Source organism: Trematomus bernacchii, unplaced genomic scaffold (genome assembly GCF_902827165.1).
Source record: "Trematomus bernacchii unplaced genomic scaffold, fTreBer1.1, whole genome shotgun sequence".
NCBI lineage: Eukaryota > Metazoa > Chordata > Actinopteri > Perciformes > Nototheniidae > Trematomus > Trematomus bernacchii.
The window spans coordinates 16,604,065-16,630,238 of record NW_022987564.1 but is presented as its reverse complement, the minus strand read 5'-3'; the positions used below and the strand labels follow the sequence as shown (position 1 = coordinate 16,630,238).

At 40.0% G+C, this 26,174-nt stretch overlaps 1 protein-coding gene across 1 annotated transcript in view; it reads left to right on the top strand.

Annotated features, from left to right (window-relative positions):
• dbpa (D site albumin promoter binding protein a) overlaps window positions 1-22,433 on the top strand; it is a 33,211-nt gene extending 10,778 nt beyond the window's left edge. Inside the window, exons 4-5 of the mRNA XM_034125222.1 lie at window positions 15,078-15,334; window positions 18,554-22,433. Of these exons, the coding sequence (XP_033981113.1) occupies window positions 15,078-15,334; window positions 18,554-18,769 (473 nt within the window). The 3' untranslated portion in view covers window positions 18,770-22,433. The remainder of the gene's footprint in view (window positions 1-15,077; window positions 15,335-18,553) is intronic.
• The last annotated feature ends 3,741 nt before the right edge of the window (window positions 22,434-26,174 follow it).

The window sequence follows — 26,174 nt, the reverse complement described above, 5'->3', positions numbered from 1 at the left end:
TCTTTATGTGCACATGCGCAACTACAAATATGAAATGTAGACAAGGTAAATTAAAGACAACATTGAAGTAGACGATGCAGAGGTCAGTTGTGTGTGTCTGCTCAAGCGTTTCCATTTATACGAAGGCTGAATTTATGAAGGTATATCTGCATGTAGGAACGTCAGGGACTGCCCTCCTGCTTTGTTGTTTAGAAAATGTTGCCAGCCCCGGTCACAGCTGTGAGATAATTTTTTGATAATCTGCTCTTTACTTCATATTTCTGTCTGTGTGGTACTTAATGCTAAACCGGTATGTAGTACAAAGAGTTTGTAAACACATACAGTCAGAGAGGAAGACTCTGGGAGAGATAAACGGCGAGATACGATTCGGAGAAATCTGATTGCAGCATTGTCTTTTCATTGTGAGTCATAAACAACAAGATTTGTTTCACAATGAGAGCAAGCTGCAGTGTTTCTTAAAGAAGAATTTAATTAGCAAAAAAAACTATAGCAGAAAATTGAAAATGAGACACAGACAGAAGAGAAGGCAGCAGAGCCTCGGCAGAGCTGATACAGAGGAGAGAATACCACTGGATACTGCTGCAAGGCTCTAACTGTGCGCGTGTGAGTGTGTGAGTGTGTGAGTGTGTGAGTGTGTGAGTGTGTGTGTGTGTGTGTGTGTGTGTGTGTGTGTGTGTGTGTGTGTGTGTGTGTGTGTGTGTGCGTGTGTGTGTGTGTGTGTGTGTGTGTGTGTGTGTGTGTGTGTGTGTGTGTGTGTGTGTGTGTGTGAGAGAGTGTGTGTGTGTCTGTGGGTGTGCAGTACGCTGAACTTCAGATGCACATATGAATATGAAAGTGTCCTCTTTGTTTCCGCATTTGCATGCAACTGTTTAGGCTTTAATGTGACATGCTCTTGTGTGGGTGTGTGTGTGTTTTTTGTGTGTGCCTAGTGTGTGTGTGTGTGTGTGTGTGTTTTTGTGTGTTTGCCAGTGTGTGGGTGCTCTTGATTCTGAATTATAAACACGTGACTGAGCTGAGCATGATGCATCCAGCCAGAAATCCCTCAGGTCGCTGTGGAGCTGAAGTGTTACTACAGAGCTGCAGAGAAGTAGATGGAAAATAGACTGGTAATAATAATCTGATCCACATGCCCGTTTGGTTTTATTTAAAATCATTATGCGTCAAAGGGAGACAGCTCAGAGGGATGGGGGGGACACACAAATGTGGATACAGCTGTGGTTTTATAAGGTTTATTGTCACCTGTTTGTTGCTTAAAAGGCAATAAATGCTCAATATTCACATCTGTGGGGATTTAAACTAATGGACAAACAAAGAGACAGTTAATGCTGCTTGGATCAACAGCTGTGGTGAAGCTTGACACACAAATTCCCCCCAAAAATGTTGCTTTCCCTTTTTTTTCAGTTTTTCCGTACCTCAAAAAACCCCAGACTTGCCTTCTGATTTAGCTATTTATTGACTCCAATCTCGTGATTTTCAGATTTTAAATAAAAAAATACTTGGATTTTATACTGCAAAAGAATTACAGGTTGTTTAAATATAAATGTTCAACAGGACTTTATATCCAGAACTTGTTTCGAAAAATCCGGATTACTACAGTTTACGGTGAATTTGTTGTTCAGATAATGCTACATGTAATAGAAAAGACATTTAGAGAAATAGAAAAAAGCTTACAAGCCTTCAAATATGTGATGTAAACCCTGCAAATATAACATTAAGAATGATTAATGTAAATCCCCATTTCTTCTTAAAAAATACATTAACGAAACGCAAGCAGCTATACATAAAGGTATTTAAAGTTATGGTTTTATCTTTAAACATGAAACATGATCCTGCATGGTCTTTTCCTCACATTGGTGAATTCATTTTGTTACATGGTTTAGAAGACATTTCCAGAGCAGCAGAACTGCATCAAAATCAGAATTGACATCTGTCCAATCTGCAAATGAAGTAATCATTTGAATATTTGAATAGAAAAGTTGAAATATGTGAGGTTTGAGCCTGATTTAATCATCTGACACTCGCTAATGATGCTCTTGAACACCCACTGAGCTACAAAATAATTTGTCCTTTTTTTTTTTACTTGCCAGAGCAGTCTCTTTCCCCCATAAGAACACGTCTTTAGAGAGGATCGGAAACATGAATCACCTTGATTTGTAGTTCAAATCAGCTGTTTCCTCCTGCAGCCCTGACATTTCCAGGTCAGTTCACTCGGTCCGAAATCTGTTCTGATCAAACACAGATTTTTAAAGCTCAGATTTCCATAAGCACATGCATGCTTCAGGATACACAAACTCATTGAACTGCAATGTGTTTTGGAAGAAGGCATCTGTGGCACACATGTATAAAAGCTTTACAAAGGCGCATCTTAATCCATTATTAAAGAACAAATGATTATTGCAGGTAAAATAAAGCCAGGGCACCTAGAGAGAGAAATACCAAAACTGAATATCCACCCAGATCTAATCAGCTGCTCCTTCGCCTGAGGCTGATCCGTCCACCAAACTTCATGGGAAAATGTGCAGTTTTCAAAGCTGCTGACAGGCTGACATGTGAAGAGAATGATGGAGTGGCGGAAGTGGTTGATCTTTAGTGGGGAGTGCAGTTAAAAAGCAAGATTTCAGAGAACAGGATGATTTTCAGCTGATGATTTTTGTTTGGCCACCATTTGTAAAATACTTTAAACCAATACAGATCTAATTGGACTTCAATACCGGGAAATGAAGCAGATTTAGGCAATTGCGCAGATAAGCAACCATGCTTAATAATAGAAATCACTGGATTTTGTCATGGATTTACTTTTCTTTATAATTATTTAAGTTTAGTAAATAAGTTATTACATTAGTATTCCCCCAGCATTGTCCTAACTATCAAGTAACTGCTAGTTTGCGTGTTAACAAGTGACTTTTCAGGGTAAATGCCTATCTGGCTGTGATGTGAATAATAGCAATAAAACTGCAGCACAAAAATAAGGGTTACGTCCATTTGTCGTGGAGTGAGCGAACCAATAAAAAGACTCTGCAGACTTGAATCTAGCTCGGGACAAAAAAAGCTGCCTGCCGCAATGTACTTCCAAATAATAAGGGATGTCATCTACTGCATAGATATAGAAACGCAGATACAGCTGAATGTGAGGTCCGGTCCGCCAGTACATGAATACTAGACTTTTCTACAAATCACTGTAGCACACTCAATTCTGAACCAATGATCTTATAATTTGGTTTAAACATGAGAAATTGGACATGATACTGTGTAGACCATGGATGTATAAAGATAACTAGATACAGCGTTGGTGGCGGGACCCCATTTACTCCTATGAAAGTTGCTCAGTGGTGCATGAAGCCAAAACTGCCCATTGTGAGCAGAAGTACCAGTAGACTATCTTGGCCCATACAGCATGAAGCCCCGCCTCAAAGCCGCAGAGTCCCACCGATATCCGGTGAGTCAAATGAATGGAGAGGGAAAATAACACTGGATTCGGCTTCAGCTCATTTTACACATCTTGGACCCTAATGGTTTAACTAAGGCCTATATCCGCTGATTTACAAACGTCCTTTTCCCAATGTAAATCAATGGGAAAGAGTCTTTTTGCGCCCAATGCCGTCACAGACTGACCCAACAGTTGTAGTATCACTGTTTGGCCACTAAGACATTTGCGTCAACGTCCGGCGCACATCCTTGGGGCTTGGGGTAGACGCTAAGCGGCGGTATACATCATCTTGTTTTGACTTTTAAGCTTGAAATAAGTGTTGCATTAGCGCCCCCTACTGCACTGTCTCTTGCCACATTTATTCCCGCATTGCTGTGACGTGTAAATAGGTGAAAGAATGAAATGTTCGGAAAAGTAGTGCATGTGTAAATAGGGAAAACCCACAAGAGGGGCCCGCAAGGTTATCCCAGTAATTTCCTGGGAACTATGTGTGAAAGAGGCTTAAATGATAAACATGCCCGCATTTAGCTCAAGCACAGCGCCACAGAGCCGCCGTATGTAGACCCTTAATACAACAGTGTTTACAGCTCATAACAGGGTGGTTTACATTCGTCAAAACAAATATAACTATATTTGATATTGGGAATTTTTCACTGCTAAGGGAAAACATATGAAAACGTGGCAAAGGTCAGCAGTGGGATTACTGCAGTCACTTTCTCATGCAGACAAACACCCTGAGCACAGATTAGACCATCCTTGGCCTTAGGAACCACCAACCCTATATGATTTGCAGTGCTTTAAACCAAATAGTCCAGACTGGATGAATCCCAGATAAACCCTTTAGGAATCATTCAATCAGATCAATATACATTAAGAGTTTAATTAAAATATGCATTTAGGTGGAGCACTGTATTGGAATTCATGGGATCTGCTGTTTCTTTAATAGAGGCCGAGGCAGCCGGTGATTTAACATTCAGGGCTGTGATTAATCCTGGCGAGGCAAGGGTTAAACAAGACACTGACTCTGCACTCTGTAACACTGCACACACAGAGGGAGAGGGGAGTGCAGCGCTGGAGGGGGGAGAGCGAGTCAAGAGTGTTCGCTTTGCATGTTTTGAAATCTCTCCCTCCTTCTCTCTGCCTCACACGATCGGGCCATGTGCGGCCGCCACGTCACGTGCCGCTGCAGAAAGCAACCGAGCGAGAGAGGAAGAGAGAGGGGAAGGGAGGGGCTGGGGGAGGAGAGAGAGAGAGGGAGAGAGTGAGAGCAGAGCAGGGGGAAAGTATGGGGGGAGATAAAGTGAGAGGGAGAGGAAACAGTGGAGATTACAGAGAGAATAAACACTGAGGACGAAGGGGGAAAAAAAATCTTTAGGACGGCAGAGTAAACACAGAACTAGGGAGAGAATTCTAATTGAATAGCAGTGAGTTGAGAAAAGACATAATACTGTCTAATAATTGTACAAATTCATATATTTGCCATTGCAGCATGTCCAAAAATAAACTCCTTCTCTGCTACAGAATACATAACAAGAAACTAGCTGTAATAGATTAGCATTACCCTGTAATTTGATCATTGGTCACCACCTTTCCAGTGCTTTTGACCTTTATAAAAAGGACTCGTATAACATTTTCTCTTTGATTCACTACCTTATTGCTTCAAAGCAGAGTTCTGCAGCGTGCGTCGACTTGTAGTCATGCACCACCGTCCTTTTCTCTGCAACAACGTGCATTGTTTATGAAGTCTTTTGATCGTCCCTGAATTGCAAGATCACGGCTACTGTATTATGCATTGAGTGCGTGCTACGGGGCGTCAACGCGAAGCTAATGCGTGTTTCACTTTAAGGTCACGCTCTGACAATAGCAATGTATGAGAAAAAATAAAAATACAGCCAGAAAAACAAACAAGCACAAGTTGTGTCGGCAGAAAAAGTTTGCAAAGCACTAGAATGATAGAGTTGTAAAAGCTTATCTCAGGATTTGATAAATGGCTGTGCAGGGGCTTGCCTACTGATAAGCTGTCAAACGTATTGATCGGTAACTGGCCTAACTGGGTTATATGTCATCTCACTGGAACTTGAAACAACACACCTTTGCCGCTCCTAATAGTGCCATACATTTCCTAACACCTGGTTGGTTTTGGTTATGTTAAGATGGCTAAAACTATTTTTGGGGTTATGTGATGTTAAAAAGCAAGCAACATCCCGCGTAAGATTCAGATACTTTGACCTCCACCCTAAGATGTTTTGCAGTGTTGTTGCGTCACTCTGCTTAAGACTTTGCTTCTTACAGATGTATTATGCACACGAGAGGTCGCTTGTCAAGAAAACATGATGGTGTTTGAACACACCGTACTAATGATGTTGTTTTTCCGGTGAGGAAAGGGTGAATCGGCATTTGAATTGATTGTGAACGTGAATGAAATAGCTAAGCTGTGATGCAGTGAGAGGTAAACCTGCATGTTCAGTGAGTGAATCAGGGAGCAGTGATTTAGCAACACGTGCAGATATAACTCGTGTTGACAGAAGGAACAAGGCTCCCGGGGTGTGTCACCTGGACTGAATTGTTTGTGTGTTTGTGTGTGTTCACCGGTGTTCTCGCACACTCATGCGAGCGCACGTGCCTGCTTGTGTGTTTGTTTGTGTGCGCAGAGGCGAGTTGGAGCCTGCTGCCAAGCCTGGGTGTGTTCACGGACTTGCTCGCTGTCTGATACTGGAGCTCTGAGCTGAGACGTAAAACAGATGTTAAAGATGTAGACTTAGATACAAGTATATTAATAACACAAAAATGACTAGAATGAAACAGCTTGGGGGAGTGTTTTTCAACACATCTTTTTTTACTCTCCGCAATCCAAACACTAATAAAAAGTCATATGTGTGATTTTTTGGGTAAATATTACGAGTATGCAAATAGCAAGTTACTTTTGTCGTAACTAAAGCTACTTTCAACCCCATTTGACTTTTTAAGTACAATTTCTGAGGAGCTTAATGTCATTGTACTTGCTAGTTCTACTCAACTACATTTAAAAGGGGAATATCAAACTTATATCGTTTTTACTTTATAACATTTCTTTGATAAATGTAGTAACTTTGCAGATTCAGATTATAAACACAACATATATTCATCCACAATGAATTGTATTGTTATTACAATACACTAGGCAGCAGTATATGAAGTATTGTATTAGATCTGCCTTCACAACATTAGTAATGCTTACATATTCATATATAATTTATTATTATGCCATAATATGCCATAGTCCGGCAGTGGCTCAGTCAGTAGGGGCTTGGACTGGGAGCCGTAGGGTCGCTGGTTCAAGTCCCCGACCAGACCTAAATATGGAGTGTGGACTTCTACTTGGAGAGGTCCCAGTTCACCTCCTGCCCTGCCGTGGTGCCCTTGAGCAAGGCACCGGACACCCCCCTTCCCCCCTCACTCCCATTGCTCCCCGGGCGCTGTACAATAGCTGCCCACTGCTCCTAGTACTAGACTCCTGGTACTAGGATGGGTTAAATGCAGAGGCCAAATTTCACTGTGTGTGCTGTGTGCTCTGCATGTGTGACCATTAAAGAGGGTTTCATCCCTCCCTATTCTATTCTATTCTATTCTAATACAATATATATTATTCTGAGATGCGATGTTCTGCATAATGAGTAGCTTCTCTTTTGGTACTGCTTTGGATGCTTTTGTACTTTTACTTGAGAAAGAATGCAATACTTTTACTTGCAATGGAGTGTTTTTACACTGTGGCATTGCTAAGTGTAGGCTACTTAATACAAAAAAATCTAAATACTGCGTTCACTGCTGGTGGAAGCAGAACCAAACGTATTACTACCATAAAGTAGCAGTATTTGATCTGTTGGCAGTAATGGTTGTAGTTTTAGTGCTTGTACTTTGAGCAGTAGTAGCAGTGGCACCAGTGTTGAGCCTGCTGGCAGTAAAGTGCTTTCTGCAGAGTAAAGAGAATAAAGAGTCTGAGTTAATTTCCTCTCCAGTTCCACTCTGAATGGACGACATGGAGTTGAACTATGAGCTCTGCCAGCAGCTGTGTGTACCAAACACAAAAAAACATTAGCTGGAAATTGAATACACACGTGGAATGTGATATAGGAAGTGTGTTACATAAGGAGGGCTCCCCTCCCTGTAATGTAAACACGCCGCCATCCCCGGCTGCAGCCATGTTGGACTTCTTCCTCTCGGACTTCAACATATCAGATCCTTCCTTTACAACAGCAGCAGCAGCTATTGGACCAACTGCAAGCGTTAACTATATGTATAAACAACGGCAACACACTGCTACTGTCAGTAAGTACTAAGAGCAGCAGTAGGAGTATTAACAGTAGTTGTAGTGCTTTTATTACTGTAAAGGCTACTGCTAACATTGGATCTCCCACCACTGCTGCTGTTAGTTTTACAGTTAAGACTGCAAAACTACTGTTACTGCTGCTGAAAGTACTGCTATTTCTTAGAGTTCCAGTAGGTATGCACGATAAATGTTTCAGTGCCGAAAAATGATCAGCCGATAATCAAAATGTTTGTAAGGGATAATATGCAGCTAGGCATGGATCCTGACTGAAGCATGACTGTTGTCCACAGCTGACGTTAAATCGACCGGACTCCTTTTGCGGATTGATATGCCTGCCCTGCACAGAGTCCCTTTATTCTCCTTAGCAACAGTCATGGTCTCCTTAGCAGCGGTGTGTTAGCGCAAATTAACAACCTCTGAACCGTCCATATTGACCAATCACAATTGAGTATTCAACCAAGCCATGTAAAAATACTATTAATATATATATTCTAATATAACCAATAACTATTTCGGACGATTATACAAAGCCAAATGGTTTTCTTTGACTTAGCATCCCCACAGTCCTGTATTTGCTCCTGTAGGGCGGTATGCACCTCTAAAGTTGTGTTGCAACCTGCAATTCAAAACAGAGAAGAAGACCAAACATGGCAGAGAGACGAAAACCACCGCTGATGTATTTTCCTATAAATGAACAACTGATGAGTCATAACTGTAATTGGGTGGAACAAAGCAATCAAGTAGCAGTCAAAAATTAGATGACTGGACAACTCTCAATTTCAACGCTAAAAGAGATTAATGCATTTAAGTGTTTAACGCAGTGAAGATGGAAAATAAAACAGACTTCAAAACCACTTCAATAACAGTAATTACAATACAATTTGTTACCTTCAACCTTTTATAATTAGCATCATTACTATTGTAGCAGTAATTGCACGGTTTCCCTTTATTACATAAGAACCTGCTGAAACAGGAAGACGACTTAATCAGATTAACAACCTAATTATCTGTCCTGCTTTATGATGATGGTGATGATGATGATGATGATGATGGTGATGATGATGATGACGTCACTAAATTAAAATGTATTCGAGGAGGTTTTTGTGTTTTAGCTGCGTGTTCAGTTCCACCTGTTTCGCCCACTTCCACTTCAGTTTCTTAGGCTCCTACATTTCCCAAAATGCCTTTTGATGAGCCCTGTGAGAGCTGCAGTGAGTTCAGTGTTCAGCTGTTGGTTTCATGTGTAGGTGGATCAAGTGAAAGTATAGTTAGATCAAGCGAGCGATTAGTCAGGAGGAAGAGTTGCTCACCTGACTCTCAAACCTTAACCTCTCTATTTTCTGCCTCTGTGGGCGTCCTCTGCCCACGACAGCTGACTTCTCCCTGCATGCTTTGTGAACACTGGAGTAAAATGGCTGCTCAGGAGGGAAGCTGTTAGATTTTTGTCATTTTGCTCCTATCTAACTTTCTTAGACCTCGAACAAGGACATTAAAAGTCCTCACATATTACAATACATCGCCCAAATTCATCAGTATGCTTCGGATCATTCCATCCGAGGATCAACACTGTGATGAAGATTTTCAATGATACATGTCTTTTTTTAATGAAGGAATTTAACCAGGATTCCTTGACTTGACAAGAATATGAATAAGATATGCGTGCTCTTATCCTAAACCATATCGTCTGTACATTTCACATACTGAGACTTTCAAAGTCCTTGAGAAGTATTGTAAGTTAAGGCAGGAATGTTAGTGTTGCAGTGTGGGAAGTAACACTGGCTTTCTGTGTGATGTGTTTGGCACATAAATTGATCATTTAAAAAAGATAATAATTGAGTTGCTTTTGATCCACAAATATTTCTATATACAAGGCTTTCAGGGAACCTCACAGACTGATGGACAGAGAGACGGCGATATTCAGAGACTGACAGGCAGAAAGCGAAAAACACTTAATCTCAGCTAAATTAATGAAAGCAGATAGAGAGAATCGGAGAGTCTGAGGCTGCCTCGTCCAAATGGCTCTTGCTCACAGACAGGAAATGAAGCCAGGCGAAGCTGCACTTGGCGGCTGTTTACCCAGGAGCAGCACGAGCCGTGTTCTTGGATCGATTTCAACTTTTTGCCCAAAATGGTTGTTATTAGGACAGGGCTTTGGGCAGACTTATCCAGGATCAGCTCTGTCCAGCTGCCAGAGAGTCAGATCAAGGCAGCAGCAGTTCATCTAATAGAGTCTCTGCTGCACGGACAAACAGATGGACCACAGCATGCATAGCTGGATAAAGAGAAGGGTATATGGTACATTGTATTATGAGTCATAAGCTGTTTACACAGTTTGGGATATTTTATCGGAAATTCAGCTGCAAATTGGCCAATCATCTGTCCAAAAACCCAAAGATTTACAATTGATCAACGATAGATGTGTTATCTTGGCCGCTCGGGGGCAGTGGAAACAATCTGTTGACCTTATGTTATCATATCATCACAATATAAAGCTGATGTATCAACAGCGTTTATAACCGCTTGAAGCAAGACAATACAGTTGCAGCCTTTAAACCAAAACAACGAGCTGAAAGATGCTCAAATGAAATAAATAAGGGGCAATACCTTTGCCTGAGAGAAGTAATGGTTTTTGAATACATTAATAAACACTTACAATTATATCTGCTTACAACTACATTATAGAGTGTTGTAAACCATGTATTCAATGTTTATATCCTGTCTCTAAATGCTAATACTCTTTTCATAATTTCTTTGTCTGCTTTGTGTGTTGTTATTAGTTGCTTTTCTGTCTCCTCCTTCTATTCTACACCTATATCAGTAACTGAAACAACAAAAAAACACATCAGAATAACACGTGATTATGTACAGCACTTTTACAACAAGAGCTCTGTATACGCAGTGTTTGGTTAGGAAAGGGTTATCTTAGTTTATCCGTTGTTTATGTCAGTAAGTTGCCAGCTTGGAGGACTTTGTTTGCAGGTTACAAAGTTCAGTTTAGTTCAATTAGAAGCCCACAGGTACATTTGAACGCTGGTGGCAGCAGATAATGACACCAAAGTCCCTGGAAATTTGAGCCCCTTTCAAGAGAAGAGGACTCAGGTTTTGATATTACTGCCAAAATGTCAAACCCTGCAGGGTAGAACGTTGCCACAACTCATGCTAGTCAACAAGCTTCTGTATTTGGGAGACTATATACATTTTTTTATAAGCCTTTCGATGATTGAGATGGGCACTTTTAGCTAAAAATAAACAAAAATACAAAAAAGACACAAAGGATAATAATTGTTTGGCAGGATGATGCATTCATGGACGTAATGTTAAAACGAACAATCATTCAGTTATAGCTTGGTACATACAAATAGAAAATGTGGATATATTCTCACAAAATGTTTTTTTTCATAAGCAGATCAAAATTGCTGAGGAGCTTTTTCCCGCTTTTTCCGATTGGATTCAAACGCAATCATAAGAAGATTTTATCTCAGAGTTTGACTTGAGTTTGAACTCAAACACCACCATAAAGTTTATATACCAAGCATTTTACACTCCTGTCTTGGCACTCCCTGCTCAGTGTGTAGTCAAGGGTTTTCAGCTGGATTTCGGGCAGGGGGGAACACAATCGTCTACTTCCCCTCAAACGGTCCCATCCCTGCCTGCCGTGAAGCATTAGCCTGATTTCTCAGAGCCTGTAGGAAGATTTGGTCACAGTATTGTGGGTGACATGGATAATAAAATGATTGACAGCTCAAAATAGCAGTCAAATTGCAAAGCATTGTCAGTTGTGCTGCTCTGACTGACATTTTGAGGTTTGCAAAACAGTTGTACATGTTCTCAGATGGCTTTTTGTGTTTCTGTTGGCTTGAAAATAACAGCTTTTAGAACATTTTGCTGCTACCTTGACTTGTAAAGGGGACAATGATGCCTTTGTCAATCCCACTTAATGCCCCTAACACCTGTTCTTGCACTATTGTGGAAATGTAAGGCTTAATGTTGATTTTGGTGAAACTGGATAATATTTTCGGTATAAAATTATTTCAGTTTGCCCTCTAGTGTCCTCCACCTGATCTACTTCGGCTCTCTCTGCAATTTACAATTCACTGATGCACATACAGCTTTACTTGCTAAATAACACTTACCGCCAACCGCTAACGGCTAACTGCTAAATACTAACTGCTACTAGCAAAACCAGGAATAACAAACTGTTAGCTAGTTCGCTTTTAACTCAGCAAACATGTTGGTGTTTACACCACTATCACATGACCTTTGGACTGCTGGCTGGAAAATGTTTTTCCTTTGTACAGTGCTTGTGGTTTTGGCCGTAGCTAATTAGTTCTGTAATTGCATTTAAGCTAATGAGCCCCTTTTGCTCTCCAACGGACTGTTTACCTGCAACAGCCGTAGTTTCATAAAATATGACTTGACAATAGGCCTACTACTTTTACTCCATACGCCTCCAGTAAAAGATCATTTTGTTGTTGTCTAAAGATTAAGTACATTATGTTGCTTTAATAAGAGGATCATTTGGGATATAACCGTGCTCTCTGCTGGTTAAAATACTTAAAGAGTCAAGTAATGTACTGCCAACACATCTCTTTTCTGTTTGAAATGTGTTCGAGTATCTGAAATCTTTCCACTACTGTTTCCGTCGATATTGGTCACCAGCTCTGCAGTTATTTATAATCTGTGGCTGGGTGCCTGGAGCTTAAAAAAATAAAAAATAAAGGGCATTTTACAAATGCTGCCAAAATACAGTTCTGAATGGTGCTAGATGATTGCTCAACTGACGCTTGTTTTCTGAAGAATAGATGTTTGGAAAAATCATGTTTTTCTCCAGGTATCAGCAATGGAAAACATATTCTTAAGCAGCTGGTGAAGAGATATGGCTGAAAATAGACTCACTCTTCTTGGTTCTATAGAGATACATTCAGAAAAGAAAACAGTGCTGGAGCAGAATGGCTGCAGGGTAAATGAACTAATGAGGAGTTTTACACTCTGACGCAACATTTACTAGAATCCTCGAATAACTTGAACTGAAACCAAAACATCCAACAATTCCCGGTATTGTTAAACGTGTTTCACTCCATGACATCTACACACATGTGAAATGTCACGCCACAAAAGCCTGCTGGAATCGAATTGGGGAGAAAAAAAATCGACTGCCACACGAGCAAACCAACCAACATAATCTGTTGTCCATAAACGGAGGATTATTGAATCTCAAACAAGCACAAGAGATCTGATTTATGATCAGATTCTCTTTTATTTGCCTATTGTGGTTCAGCTATGATCATTCTGCGATTGTGCTTGGTGATAGGAGCAGATTTTTCCCACACGAATCACCACAAGGGGTTAAACTAAATCTGCTCTTGCTTGTTGTAAATCCAGCATGATGTGAACTCGCTGCCCTGCTCAGAGTCTCTGGCTCCACACCGCCACCTGGTGGTGAATCACTGTCACTGCGACTGCTGTGGAAAACATTGAAGATGCTGTTATTTTGAGGACATTTAACTGAGAATATGAAAAGTTACATCGTCCACTTGTATTTAAATATGCACAAAACCATTGTGAAATTAGAGTAGGGAAAGCAAACATACTGGCATTCCATCCTCCTCCCCCATTTTGAATTAAATGTGAACATATTGTCCGCTGTCTATAATCCTCTTTATGGTCAACTCATCTCTGTGGGCCTCATTCTTGGCTCTCTGCTCTCTGGATGAAGCATGAGGGAGAGAGACAGAGCGTTCAGCACATGTCCCTCTGCTGCCAGTCGCCTCAAACCCTCATACGACAGGCTTTGACCTGTGACTGATTTTGGACCAAATCTGAAATAGTTGCGTGTTTGGTAACTTTTTTGTATTCGCCATTGTAGAAAATATCTAAATCTGATCCTTTTCATGGAATTAAAAGACAGGAAAGCCACTGCTTATATTGATAGTTATGTAAATAATAACAAAGACATCACTGCTGTGTTTGTAAAGCACTTCTGCACATAGCCAATGTGTTACAATGTGCCTTACTTAAAAGTAAGATGGTGCCAATAAAATGTCATCTAAGCAGAAATAGAACGTCACCATAGAGCATTTCAAACATAAAACAGCTAAAAGAATATTGTGCAGTAAAAAATAATTTGAGTCCACTAAAAAAAGCATTAAAAAAGCTAATATAAAGGATAGAATTCAGATCTAAAATATGTAATATTGTCAGAAAACATGTATATTGGCTTGGTGTTTAGGCAGGCTGGTGCTTTCCACATTGAATGAAAAGTAAATTTTTTGAATTTAGATAGGTGAGGTCTGCAGGTATATAATTAGTTTCATATAGTGCATTGCCATAACTTGAAATTAATTAAATAAGGTATTTTATGTTTTTTGTGAGTTGCTTTTGGAAAATAAATATTTGAACAAAGCAGCAAACGTAAATAGAAATTAGAAATTTGATTGAAAGTGTTATACTTTACAGGCTGCTACTTTACAGCAGTAGTCCTTGTACTCAGCCCTCCATAACAATATTTGATCCTAGCTTGCTCCACATTCTGAGTCATCTTAATCTCCAGAGTTTAGGTTAATTTGATCAAACTTCCATTGAGGACGGTCTTGTTATCATCTTTACGTGTTAGCCTTTAGCTCAGCCACCGCTCTCTGGCATGTGACCGTCCTCAGAGAGCAGATGGGCTCTAATCTGCAGATGAAAGTAGATGATAATGACTGCACATCTAAATGAGTAATGAAGCCAGTCTTACATATTCTGTTTTGTGCATCTGAATGGACTGTAGAGCAGATTAAACTTTACTGGAATTCACCATCGCTCTCTTCTCTCTCTTTTATTGTGTTTTATTTGCCATTTAAAATCAAAGATTGTTCAGGGCTAGGGTTATTAGCCTTTTGATCAGCAGACAAAGGAGGTAGCTTTCAATTCAAACCAAACTTTAATGCTCTTGAGCTACACTTCCTTTGTCTGTAGTTGAGCTTGACCTCTGACCTTCCACTGACCTTCTGCATTTTGGCAATCAACAGCAGCTTTGCAGTTGTGTCTTACATCTTAGCATCCACATCTGGCTCTGTGGAAAAGATCTCTGTGGCTATAAAAGGCTTTGGAAAATGTTTGACTTTGGCCTCTCCTGGTGGCCAAATGTAAAAAAGACACTGTGGCCAAAATAGGAACATTTCAAAATTAAAGTTATTATGACACAATAAAAAAAGTTTTTTTAAATTTAATTTTATACAGAAGAGATTTATTTTGGAAAAAGTGTTGTAAAGGTGTATGTCACACCACCTGAAGGCTGTGGGTGGAGCTTCACGGTAACTGTTTACCAATCTAACTCATCCTCCGTCTCCTTCTCCCCACCAGATGGTCGGGCGGCGCCTCAGGACGCGTCCCCCACATCCACTACCTGTCCACCGGGACCCTCCGGACCCCCGGCGGCCGCCAACGGCAGCAACGACGTCATGGTGAACTTTGACCCCGACCCAGCAGACTTGGCGTTGTCCAGTGTGCCGGGACAGGAGGCGTTTGACCCTCGGCGGCACCGCTTCTCTGACGAGGAGCTAAAGCCTCAGCCGATGATCAAGAAGGCCCGAAAGATGCTTGTCCCCAATGAACAGAAGGTACTTCATTTCCCACAATTCTTTGCTTTCCAACAGATGCCTTTCTGACTAGTTTCAATGTGTTTTTACCCAGAATTCAAGCATACAAACAACTCTGTTATGGTTTTGCTGGGTTATGAAAGACACATATTTTTGATGGCCAATGACCAGATTTAAGGCTTTTTAGTTCTCAACGATTTGAATCATTTAGGAAAATAGGTTATAAGTTTCAAACCAAGTTTATTCAATTTACCAAATACCACATTTTTAAGTTTCACAACTTGTGTCTCAAAGCTACAAAAGCATTCTTATCATCAAATCATTTTTGTCGTTAAAATCTTATTTTCCAAACCCAAGGTCAAAAAATAATATTTTAACCAAATATATCTTCTTATATTGGGTATTTTCTAAATTAATAAATAAGTAAAATAAAGTTAAATTTTTTAAGATTCTTCTTGCTCAAGGTTAACATTTTTAATAGGATTCACTTCTAGACAGAAATGTATTTATATTTCTTTTTTAAACAACATAAGTCACTGATAAACTGACATATGTTCATTCAAAATCTTCACTGAAACATTTTAATCAAATCAAATTAAAGAATGGAATTTAAAATAAAACCCCAAAACTTTCCCCAATGAAAAGAGGTCCGGTTTTCTACAGTATCCTGTTTAGATAAAAACCCTGAACTTCATCACGATGAAGACCACAGCTCTTATATTGATGTAGAAAACGCTGCTGGAGCATGATGCCTTCTAATATTGATGGCTCCTGACGAGACTCACACAAATATTCTTTCTTGCGTTCATTGCACAATAAGCGGAGCTCTGATCGATGGCTCCTGCTCTCATAGCTCAGTGCAGAGCAGCTGCAGCTCCGGAGGCTTTTCTAATTTATGAACAGATGAAGGCGTTCACCTCGTGTTCAGTCGCAGAAGGATTAATAAATCATTTGTATGCAGGATGTCCGGGAAAAATTATGTCTGACCAGCCTTAAAGATGAAGCTGGGATTGCTCTGCAGCTCCTCATAAATTATATATTAGATTCAGCTCTTTGTTTAATACAAACCCTCAGCCGGACGAACAATGGCTACGACCGAAAGATGAAAGATATTTCATCTTCATAACATTGAGGAGTTTTTTTAATGAACTCATTAAAAAACGTATCTCATATTTTCGAAGCTGGTAATCCCAGAACCTTTAAAAAAAATTAGCAAACGTGTAATGATTTTGCAGAGTTTAATGGTGGGATGATATCAACTCTGTCAGTTCCTCTCAGAGGAAACACTTACAGTTTGGGCCTGCACTGTTCCACTGGTATAAATCGTTCAGATAGACATCTCAACTTTCAATTTGGACTCCTATTTTACTCTAGTCCACATATGTCAAACTCAAGGCCCAGGGGCCAAATCCGGCCCGTGGTAGATTTCATTTCGGCCCGCAGGATAATTTCTAATTACTATTAGATCTGGCCCGCCCGTATATTGCACGCACACCTTCACTCAATCCTGAGGGTTTCCTCAGCTCAGAGCCTGAGCCCAAACATTGATGAACTTGCACCCAAGATGAGATGCCAAGTATCTGGCTTGAACTAGCATCACAGAGCAGCAAACTGAGTTTAAATGGATGTTTCCTTCTGCACTTTCATTCTTTGGACAACAGGGCATGTTTGTTTTTTTCTTTGAGGGAAATAGTTTTTTTGAAGCTGTTGTTGGTCTGTGGAAAAATGTACTCATAAGAAATGACTCCGGAAAAGCTGCAGATGGAGCCATAAGAAATGAATGCAACTGATTATTTCATGTTTAATGTTGATTTTATAGGCAATCATTTAAGCTTTGTTAGTTCCAGGTTTAATATGTGCAATAAGTTCATTTCAATACGTTTTGCAATAAACATTGAACCAGTCCGGCCCTCGACTAGTACCCATTTTTTTTTTTTGGCCCACTGTGTATTTGAGTTTGACACCCCTGCTCTAGTCCAACAATCACAACACAACAATCACTGTGATTTCCAATCTTCCTTTCATGAGACCCTCACCGGTCAAAAGATTGCTTTCATGCCCCATAAAGCAACGCTGCAGACTTTATTTGTTCAGTTTAGCCCTGACTTAGGACTGCACAGCTGCATTTTTTTACACTACTTTTCCTATTATCTTTATTATTTTCAGTCTCACATACTTATTTGTCGGTATTGCAGACCTTCTGATTGCTTCCTGTGTCGTAATGGGTCTATTTGTTAGCTTTTAAGTGTCTGTTTTTCATGTGATAGCAAATACATACTTTAACTTATCAAATATAAGGAGCAGTTCCAATACAGGAAAGAAACAGATAAGGCCCATTCATTTTGTAGATAAGTATACCCTGCAGTGTATTATTGCTCTCATACCATGGCCACCTAAAGCGATACTAAACCAAATTCACAGTAGGTTCAGTAAATTCTAGTGTTTATGCAAAACAGAAAACGCCCAAATCCTTAACAGCAGTATTATACGCTTATCCATTATCTTTCCTGATATTTATTATGTTATTATAACATACTATTGTATGTCAAAATAGTGCTGATGCACAGTTTCTGTTTGTGGCTAATACAGTTAGCTGTTTATGAACGGACACCCCAAGTGAATAGGGTAAAACATCTAACTGTCAAGTGTAGTAAAAAAAAACACCTTAATGCTGATTGTGATGTTAAGCAGTCAAAATATGCCAAAATCCTAAACTTGCTCAGAACCAAAGTCTTAGCTGTGTCACACATTGCTGCATTTGTCATTTGTGAAGAATGTTAGCATCCTTGTTAGCGAATGGGGCTGCTAATATCAAGTTAACCCTCTGGAGTCTAAGGGTATTTTCTCGATTTGTATATGTTTCCTTAAATCACCTTTTAATTGTACTTGTCATACATGGCACCCCATGTGTTGCTGCTTACTGCAGCTATTATATGGAAGAAATAGCTAAAATGGCAACATTTCAATTTATTTTGTGTGACTAACTATTTTCCAAGGCCACAGTGATCTTTTCCGAAGTGGCTCTCCGCATTTGTGATATTTTCATGTTTGTTGTGTCCTGTTGTAGCAACTATTCAACTGTTGTCTCCCTTCCTCTGCCTTCTTCCTTTCCTGTCGTCCTTTCATCTCCTCTTATATCTGACCCTCATAACTCATCCTGTGTTTTCTTCTTCTTTTTTCTCTCCTCCCCCCACCTTCTTCCCCACACACCACAACATACCACACCGCCGCCGATGCCAGGACGACAGGTACTGGTGCCGGCGCGTCAAGAACAATGAGGCGGCAAAACGCTCGAGGGACGCCCGGCGGCTGAAGGAGAACCAGATCTCGGTGCGCGCCGCCTTCCTAGAGCGGGAAAACGGTGCACTTCGTCAGGAGGTGGCCGACATGAGGAAAGAGCTGGGCCGCTGCAGGAACATCATCAACAAGTACGAGAATCGACACGGAGACTTGTGAGGCGGCGGCGGAGGAAGAGAAAGAAGACGTCGAAGGAGATAGGGGCGGGAGGGGAGGATGAAATGAGAAAAGGGTACAAGGCAAACCCAACAACAGCAGCACTTTAGTTGAAGTGGCGAGGGGGGGCGGCCGACGTAGATCTGCAGTAAGCGCTGTGCGACACCGGGCGCAAACACGAAAAGTGTGTGCACGCTGTGCTTCAGGATGTCACGAACGGGAAAGCACAGCGACGCCATCTTTTCCAGTTTGACTCCTTTTTTTTTAAACGTGATGCTTCGCTGAATTCCACTCTACGTACTGTATCACCGCGTGTCACCTCGGCAGCTTACGTCACCCTCGGTGCTGTGCTTACGCCCGGTGTCGCACGGCATTTTTGCAGGTAGTGCGTCCCGGCTGCTACTCCGGCCAGTTCAAACAGGGTGTTGAATTCACATTATGCCAGTGAAATCTCACGTTATAAGCTCAAGGCACGGATACAAGCCAGGAGAGGTCAGATGTGTCATTTTTTTCTATAAATAGGACAAAAGAACATGTATATTTTTGAAGTGGGCAGGAAGGCAAGACTAGTCCAGCAAAGAGGAGGAGGTGCAGGGATTTCGTCCATAACCGCAAAGAGATTTTGACATAGGATTATTGTATATTTTTCTATTAGCAAAGATAGTCAGGAGGAGGATTTTGGAGATAATCTTTTGTATATTTTATATATGGAGGGGCTTAGCTGGACAGTCACGGGGCCACACAAAACACTTTTCCTCCCAGCTGTTTATCGCAAACAACAGATAATCTATTTTTGATTTCACTGAGCTGGTTAGGCGTGGGAGTAACAGAGAATGTATCACGGTTGAATCAGGTATTTCACTTGCTGCGAGAAGAGGCGGGGTATCTTAGTAACGATTGTTCTCGGCGGGGGCAGTTTGGGCGATGGCAGGGGGAAGACGGTGAAACAAAAATTGTACAGTTTTAAGAGATTTTTGTGTTTGTTTGTTTCCTTTGTGGGCTCGTTAAAACACTTTATTTGTTATCTTCTATTTGATTCCGTGTCTGATTTTTTAAATGATCGCAGGGGCTTTTATTTTTGAAGGATAAGGAGAAAAAGAGACAGGAAAACAGGAAGTAATTAGCCATCAGAACAGCTGGATGTGAGCAGATGTTTGAAACTAAATAAAGGTGGAGAATTTCGCTGGCAGGTTTGCATTTAGTTTGGTGTCTTGCTCGCGCACATACACACACTCAGAGTGACAGATATCAATAACACAACAGTCTTTCTCTCTCTGTTTACTCCTTGATTTGTCCAGGATGTGCAAAAATGAAAAACTAACTGGTTTAGGGTTGATTTGCCCAGATTGAACAGTGACTGAGACATTCAGCATGCAGACACACAACAAACACCCGGACACACACAGTCCCTACCCAGGTTTGAACCCTTGTTGTTGTTGTTGATGTTGTAATGGACTTCTATGGTGCTGATCTGATCTGATCCTTCACCTGACACACACACACACACACACACACACACACACACACACACACACACACACACACACACACACACACACACACACACACACACACACACACACACACATACACACACACACACACACACACACATCCACTGTTTCAAACACAGTACTGAACTGCCTATACCCTTTCTTTGTCTTTTATTCCTTCATTTTAGTTAAACAGTTTTCTTGCTTTTGTTTCATATTGTATCGATAAATCGTATATAGATTTACACACAAACACTTGTCTATACCTCTCCTTCAGACTTTACCCAATGAGAAACAAGACATGCACCCTACTGCTACTGTACCATACAACTGTACTATTGAATATTAAACTATTCTCTCACTAGATATAAATATATATATGTATATGATATATGCTTGAATTATGTGATAGTTGTAATATACATAATTGAATATATTACAGAAAATCCCTATGGAATCATTTTGTCAGTTTTTCTCAGGTGTTTTTGTCTGAGGTATTAAATACACATATTAAAAAAAAACACAAAACAAGTCTTGGATCAGAGAGTTTGTGGTTTGATTGGTTTTGTTTTGGGGAGGAAAAACAAATATGATGTTGGATTTTTGTTTTTGGAAAGCATTTCCAAGCTGTTGGGTTTTATTGTTATTATTCTGTTGTACCCCAATTTATTGTTAACGCGCTGTTGGATAGAAAACTTTCCCCGAAGACCAACTGACCGTTCATCAAGCCCCACCCCCTTAAGTCACTGTTGCTATGTGTTCAATTCTAAAGCTTCGCAAACACTTTTCACCATGACAACATTAGCTTTAGCTAGCTAGCTAACATCTCTACAATCACTTTTTATTTTTTTTTATTGTCATTACACAGTACAGGTACTAAGTAACAAAATGGTTTCTCTGCATTTGACCCATCCTAGTGTTAGGAGCAGTATCTCATTGAAGGAAGCCCAGCCACTATTTTGATGTTGGAAGTTATTGATTTCTTTTTTAGAGATAACAAAGCTAGTTTTCTTTTCATAACGGGTTAAGTTGTAAGTTGTAGCTACCTAGCTAACATTAAGCCGGTGCAAAATCAGTCGCACGTTTTTAATATTTCTGACTGAGTTGTACGACATTTGCAAAATGGTCTTAAATGTCCATTTAAGAGTATCTCTTTTACTTTAGCGCAATGCAATACTTCTTTAACATGCTTAGAACTCCAAAACCAAGTTACAATCGCTCAGCTAGCTATGATTGGACAGTCACTTTTTGGGGGAGAGGTTTAGTGAATGGTCAATTTAAAGCTTGTGTGTCTTTGCTTAGAGTTGGCGACTAATTGGTACTTGAAAAATACATTTCCTGTTATCTGACTGATATACAGCCATAGTTGCAAGTATTATGATTTCTTGATTGTTTTATTCAGGGGAAGCTGTGATTTGCTTCTCACCTAAATCTCTTTTTGATTTCCAAGAACAACTTTTACTTGATTTCCCATGAGCCTGTTTGCTGTTGACACCTTCAACAGAGACTTAACTGAATCCCAGTTGTATTGTATTATGGGAGCTGTAGTTCTATCCTTGATATAAATATATATATATATATATATATATATATATTTTCTTTTCTTTGGTATTTTCTTTCTGGAAATATGTTTCACCCTGATCCACAGAAACAAACATTTGAATATAATCCCTTGAAGAAAAGTCTCAGAGCTTCTTACACTTCCATCCGTTGATGGAAGAAGAAAGCCATGTGGTTTTTCTTTTTGATATCCGGGATTTTTGGATTTCCTCACAGACATTTTGGAAACTTTTTGACAGTGCTATTTTTCTATGTAACTGTGTTGTTGAGCGTGTTGCAACTTTTTTCGGTGGTCCTTTGAGGCCTACTTTTCACGTGGTGGCAATGACAGTTGGCTGATGTACGATGAAACACAGCATTGCGGGTAATAGTAACATCAATAATAGTAACATCAATAATAATAACGATAATAATAATGTACTCAGCCTTGTTATTTCTCCTTCAATTTTGTGGATTACCAGCTATCCTCTCCATGTTGTGACTGACTGTTATGAACTACAAGTCCCATGAGTGCAACACTACCCTGACTCCTCACCCATATTGTGTGCTGTCCACAGGGATGATGGCTTTTCCCCCTCCAAACACCAATAAAGGCTTATCCTTACTCACTGACAGAGGTTTCTGGTGTCTTGCTATGTGTTTTGAAAATGTTAAAATGTTTTCTCGCAACCACCACACGATAGAAGCTAATGCGGGAAGTGCCATTACCTGCTGTTCTTTTAATGGCCACTAGGGGGTGGCTCTAGTCAGTCAGCTAGTCAAGAAATCCAATAAAAAACCAAAAGCAACAATGAGTTATTTTGTTGATAAGTCCCTTCATGATAGACACAAACACACACTTAATTGTATTTAGATTTGAGATCTGAATGTGGATCCGCCACTGAAAATAGTCCCAAACAACTTATTTAGAGAGAAGAATAAGAGTTTGAATATCAGAACAATGGGATTTGAAGACACTAGAAGAATATTAAATGATGTCACCCATACCCTTTCAAAACAGCAGCTAATGGTCATGACATGTGGTTCTGCTTGGCATTCCAAGTACATTAAATCATTTCTTATCTTCGTTTCAGGTCAGGTCAGTGAGTATTCATATTGGTCTTTTTTAGGCAAACTATACACGTTAAATGGGTATCTTGATTGGCATCTCAGCCAGCCATGGTGTAGGATGGTTAATTCAAAATCATTCAGAATCTGGAAAACAGTAAATCTGCCTTGCAATATCAAAAATATTTGAACTATGGAGAAATTACAGTTTAATTTTGAACACCATTTACAATTATACACATTTTTTATTTACAATGTTGTAATTGTATTCCCTTCTGCCTGTATTTCAGAGATTTTGAATGATATAATAAATCGTTTACAGTGCAACAGCAGGCCATTGGGAGGCACTCGGACCCTTCTGACAGCTTCAGATATCATCCACAAAGAGTGTGTGTGTGTTTTTTGTGTATCTCATTATGTCCATGTGTAGTTACATGTGTCTGCATGGGTGCATGTCCCAATGTGTGTTTCCATGACTACTGCTATGAATTGAAGGTCCCCTGGACTGATTAGACAGTGAAGCCCCTCAACCTCGGTTATGTAACAAACACCATGCCGGTCTGTAAGTGTGGGGGAGTGGATCGCCTCACCACCTGTATGTGGTGGGTTGTTTCAGCTGTTGGGCGATGTCTGCGTCACCGGCTCCCCCTCGTCACGCCGCAGACCATCTGCCCAAGCTGGTGCCGAGGGTCAGAGCCAAAGCGTGCTCCATCGGCCCGCTCTGTGCCACACTGTGCCGAGCTGCTCCAGGTGGTGCCAGGCCCTGAACCCTGCTGCTGACGTTACTTACAGTGATAAGAGGGAGTCCCACAGAACAAGGCTTTAACATCTCCATAACATACAGATACATCTTTCAGCTGTTGATTTTTCCCAATATATCCAAACTGCTTTTTTGTCGACTAGCATTTTCAAGCAGTCGGTCTTGTTGTTGGTGCCACTTCTGTATCGCTTTTCTATTCCTAAAAGCTACCAACACCATAGGACACATTGCATTTGTTCCCCAACAACCTGCCCAACTGTGATGTTAAAACCTGTTTTCTGTCTGTTATTTTTCATATGAACAGACAGATCAAACTATTTACTTGTTTATATATATTGTTAGCAACATGGCTAATGCTAGCTGCCTGGGTAAACCAAGATACATCCACATCACAATTTGAACTATAAACCCCAATATAAGTGCTGTGATAATAGCAGAACAAAACAACGGATATGAACGAATTGGCAGCCTTTGTTACATACTGATCGAGCTTAGTAGAAAGACATTTTTGTATCACTCATTGTCTTCGCATATCTTGCATTCTCCGTGAACGAGGAGGCCCTTTTGAGTTTCCAAAGTGATCGTTACTCCGGTTGTTCAGCAACCTGGGAATAGTTACTGTAAGCTATTGTGTTGAGAGCTAAATGCTCTCTAGGTAGGCAGTGATGGAGAGTATATAACTAGGGCTCTTGTTATGAAAGGTACGAATTAAAGCTGCATGTTGTGGTTGAGAATGCGGGAGCAATAAAGAGTTTGCCGTTGTGGTTTAACTACGGAGCCTCCATGTTTTTATTGTATTACCTTCATTAGTATAGACGCAACTAGAGCGCCATCCTCTTCCTTTGTGCCCCTAATTGAGCCTTTATTTTCACAGAAGATGGGGAACCGTAGGCAGACATAATTGCTAATAAGGAGCCAATGTAAATGCTGATAGTGTCATTATTCATGAGCCATTACATTTTGTAATTACCATGCACTTCATAGTGATAAGTTAAAGCAAATAACCACTTATATAGATTGACACTTAACATTTATATCATTTATATCACTGCTCCTGTAAGCTATCCAATCAATCTGCTTATCACAAATAGCCGTATATAGAAAAGCGTGATGTCATTACTGTGCTGGCCTTTCAATTGTTTACCCATAATGCAGCGGTGTATCTCAAGGATTTCAGAAGTCCAGGTATTTAATCTGTTATTGTACATTTCCTTTTACAGAGGTCAACAAATACATATTTCATTGCGATCATATTATGTTGAATATAATGTAATTAATATGTCCTGTATTGTTGAAGATCGTGTGTGTGTGTGTGTGTGTGTGTGTGTGTGTGTGTGTGTGTGTGTGTGTGTGTGTGTGTGTGTGTGTGTGTGTGTGTGTGTGTGTGTGTGTGTGTGTGTGCGTGTGTGTTACACAAAGACACAATATAGACACAATGGAAAGTAGTAATCTAACACACACACACACACACACACACACACACACACACACACACACACACACACACACACACACACACACACACACACACACTCTCAATCTTTCTCTCTGTGATGTGTGACTTTCTTCTAATTGTCCTATAATTGGTTCAAATTAGGAACCACTTTTCCCAATTACATTAATTTCAATCCGGACACAAACAACTTGTAGCTAGAAATGGTGACAATAAAATCTAAATACAATTCACTAATAAACTAATTTCAGTCAGTTAATCATTCAGACGATTATGGTTTAGACACAGCACACATTTCAGTTTCACTCTTCTGTCATCCCTTTGGTCTGATTGGTTGCTTTGACAACCACACAGGCAGCATGTGTACTATGTGAGTATTGTTTTTTTGTGTGTGTCTGTAGTGACCTTCCTCCAATTGTAAGAAATGCCTTCCCTCCAATTGCATTTTCCCCACCATGAGAGGGAAGTTTCATCATCAGTCGATGTTTGTATAATGCAGGTGGAGGCTGCAGAGCCTCCTGGTGGTCAACTGTGACAATACATTCAATTAAAAACACTAATCACTTTATTGTGTATTTTTTGTAAAGGGTCCGCCCTTTTTTTATGTTTAGACCACAAATTGGATGTTTAAGATCTGAACTTTTTTGGAACAACAAGAAGAACTTGCAGCAAAGCTAATAAAGCAGTAATCAAATTCCAATTACAGACAGGCTCATTTTAAAGAGCAATTTAGCAGCAGTAATTAAAATGGATTAAAGCGCATGCAAAACTAATTGTTCATGTTCATTGGAGTTTAATTGATTGTGCTCTTTGTTTACCATTTTAAAACTACTTTTTATCCTAAAACACAAACAGGGCAGTTTTTTTTTTCTAATACTAAAACAAAGGTAAAATCTTTTTCAGGATAATACTAATAGATTTATTAGATTTTTGGTATCTTTGGTGCAGAGAAATAGCCTGTTATTACACATGTAACTTCACACAATAAAGCTCTTTTTTGATGCCTACTAAGTAAGTGTATTGACATTTTGATTTATAGTTGAGTTTATATTTTAGTTCTTCTTTGAAATTGTACAATATGTCAACGGAATGTTG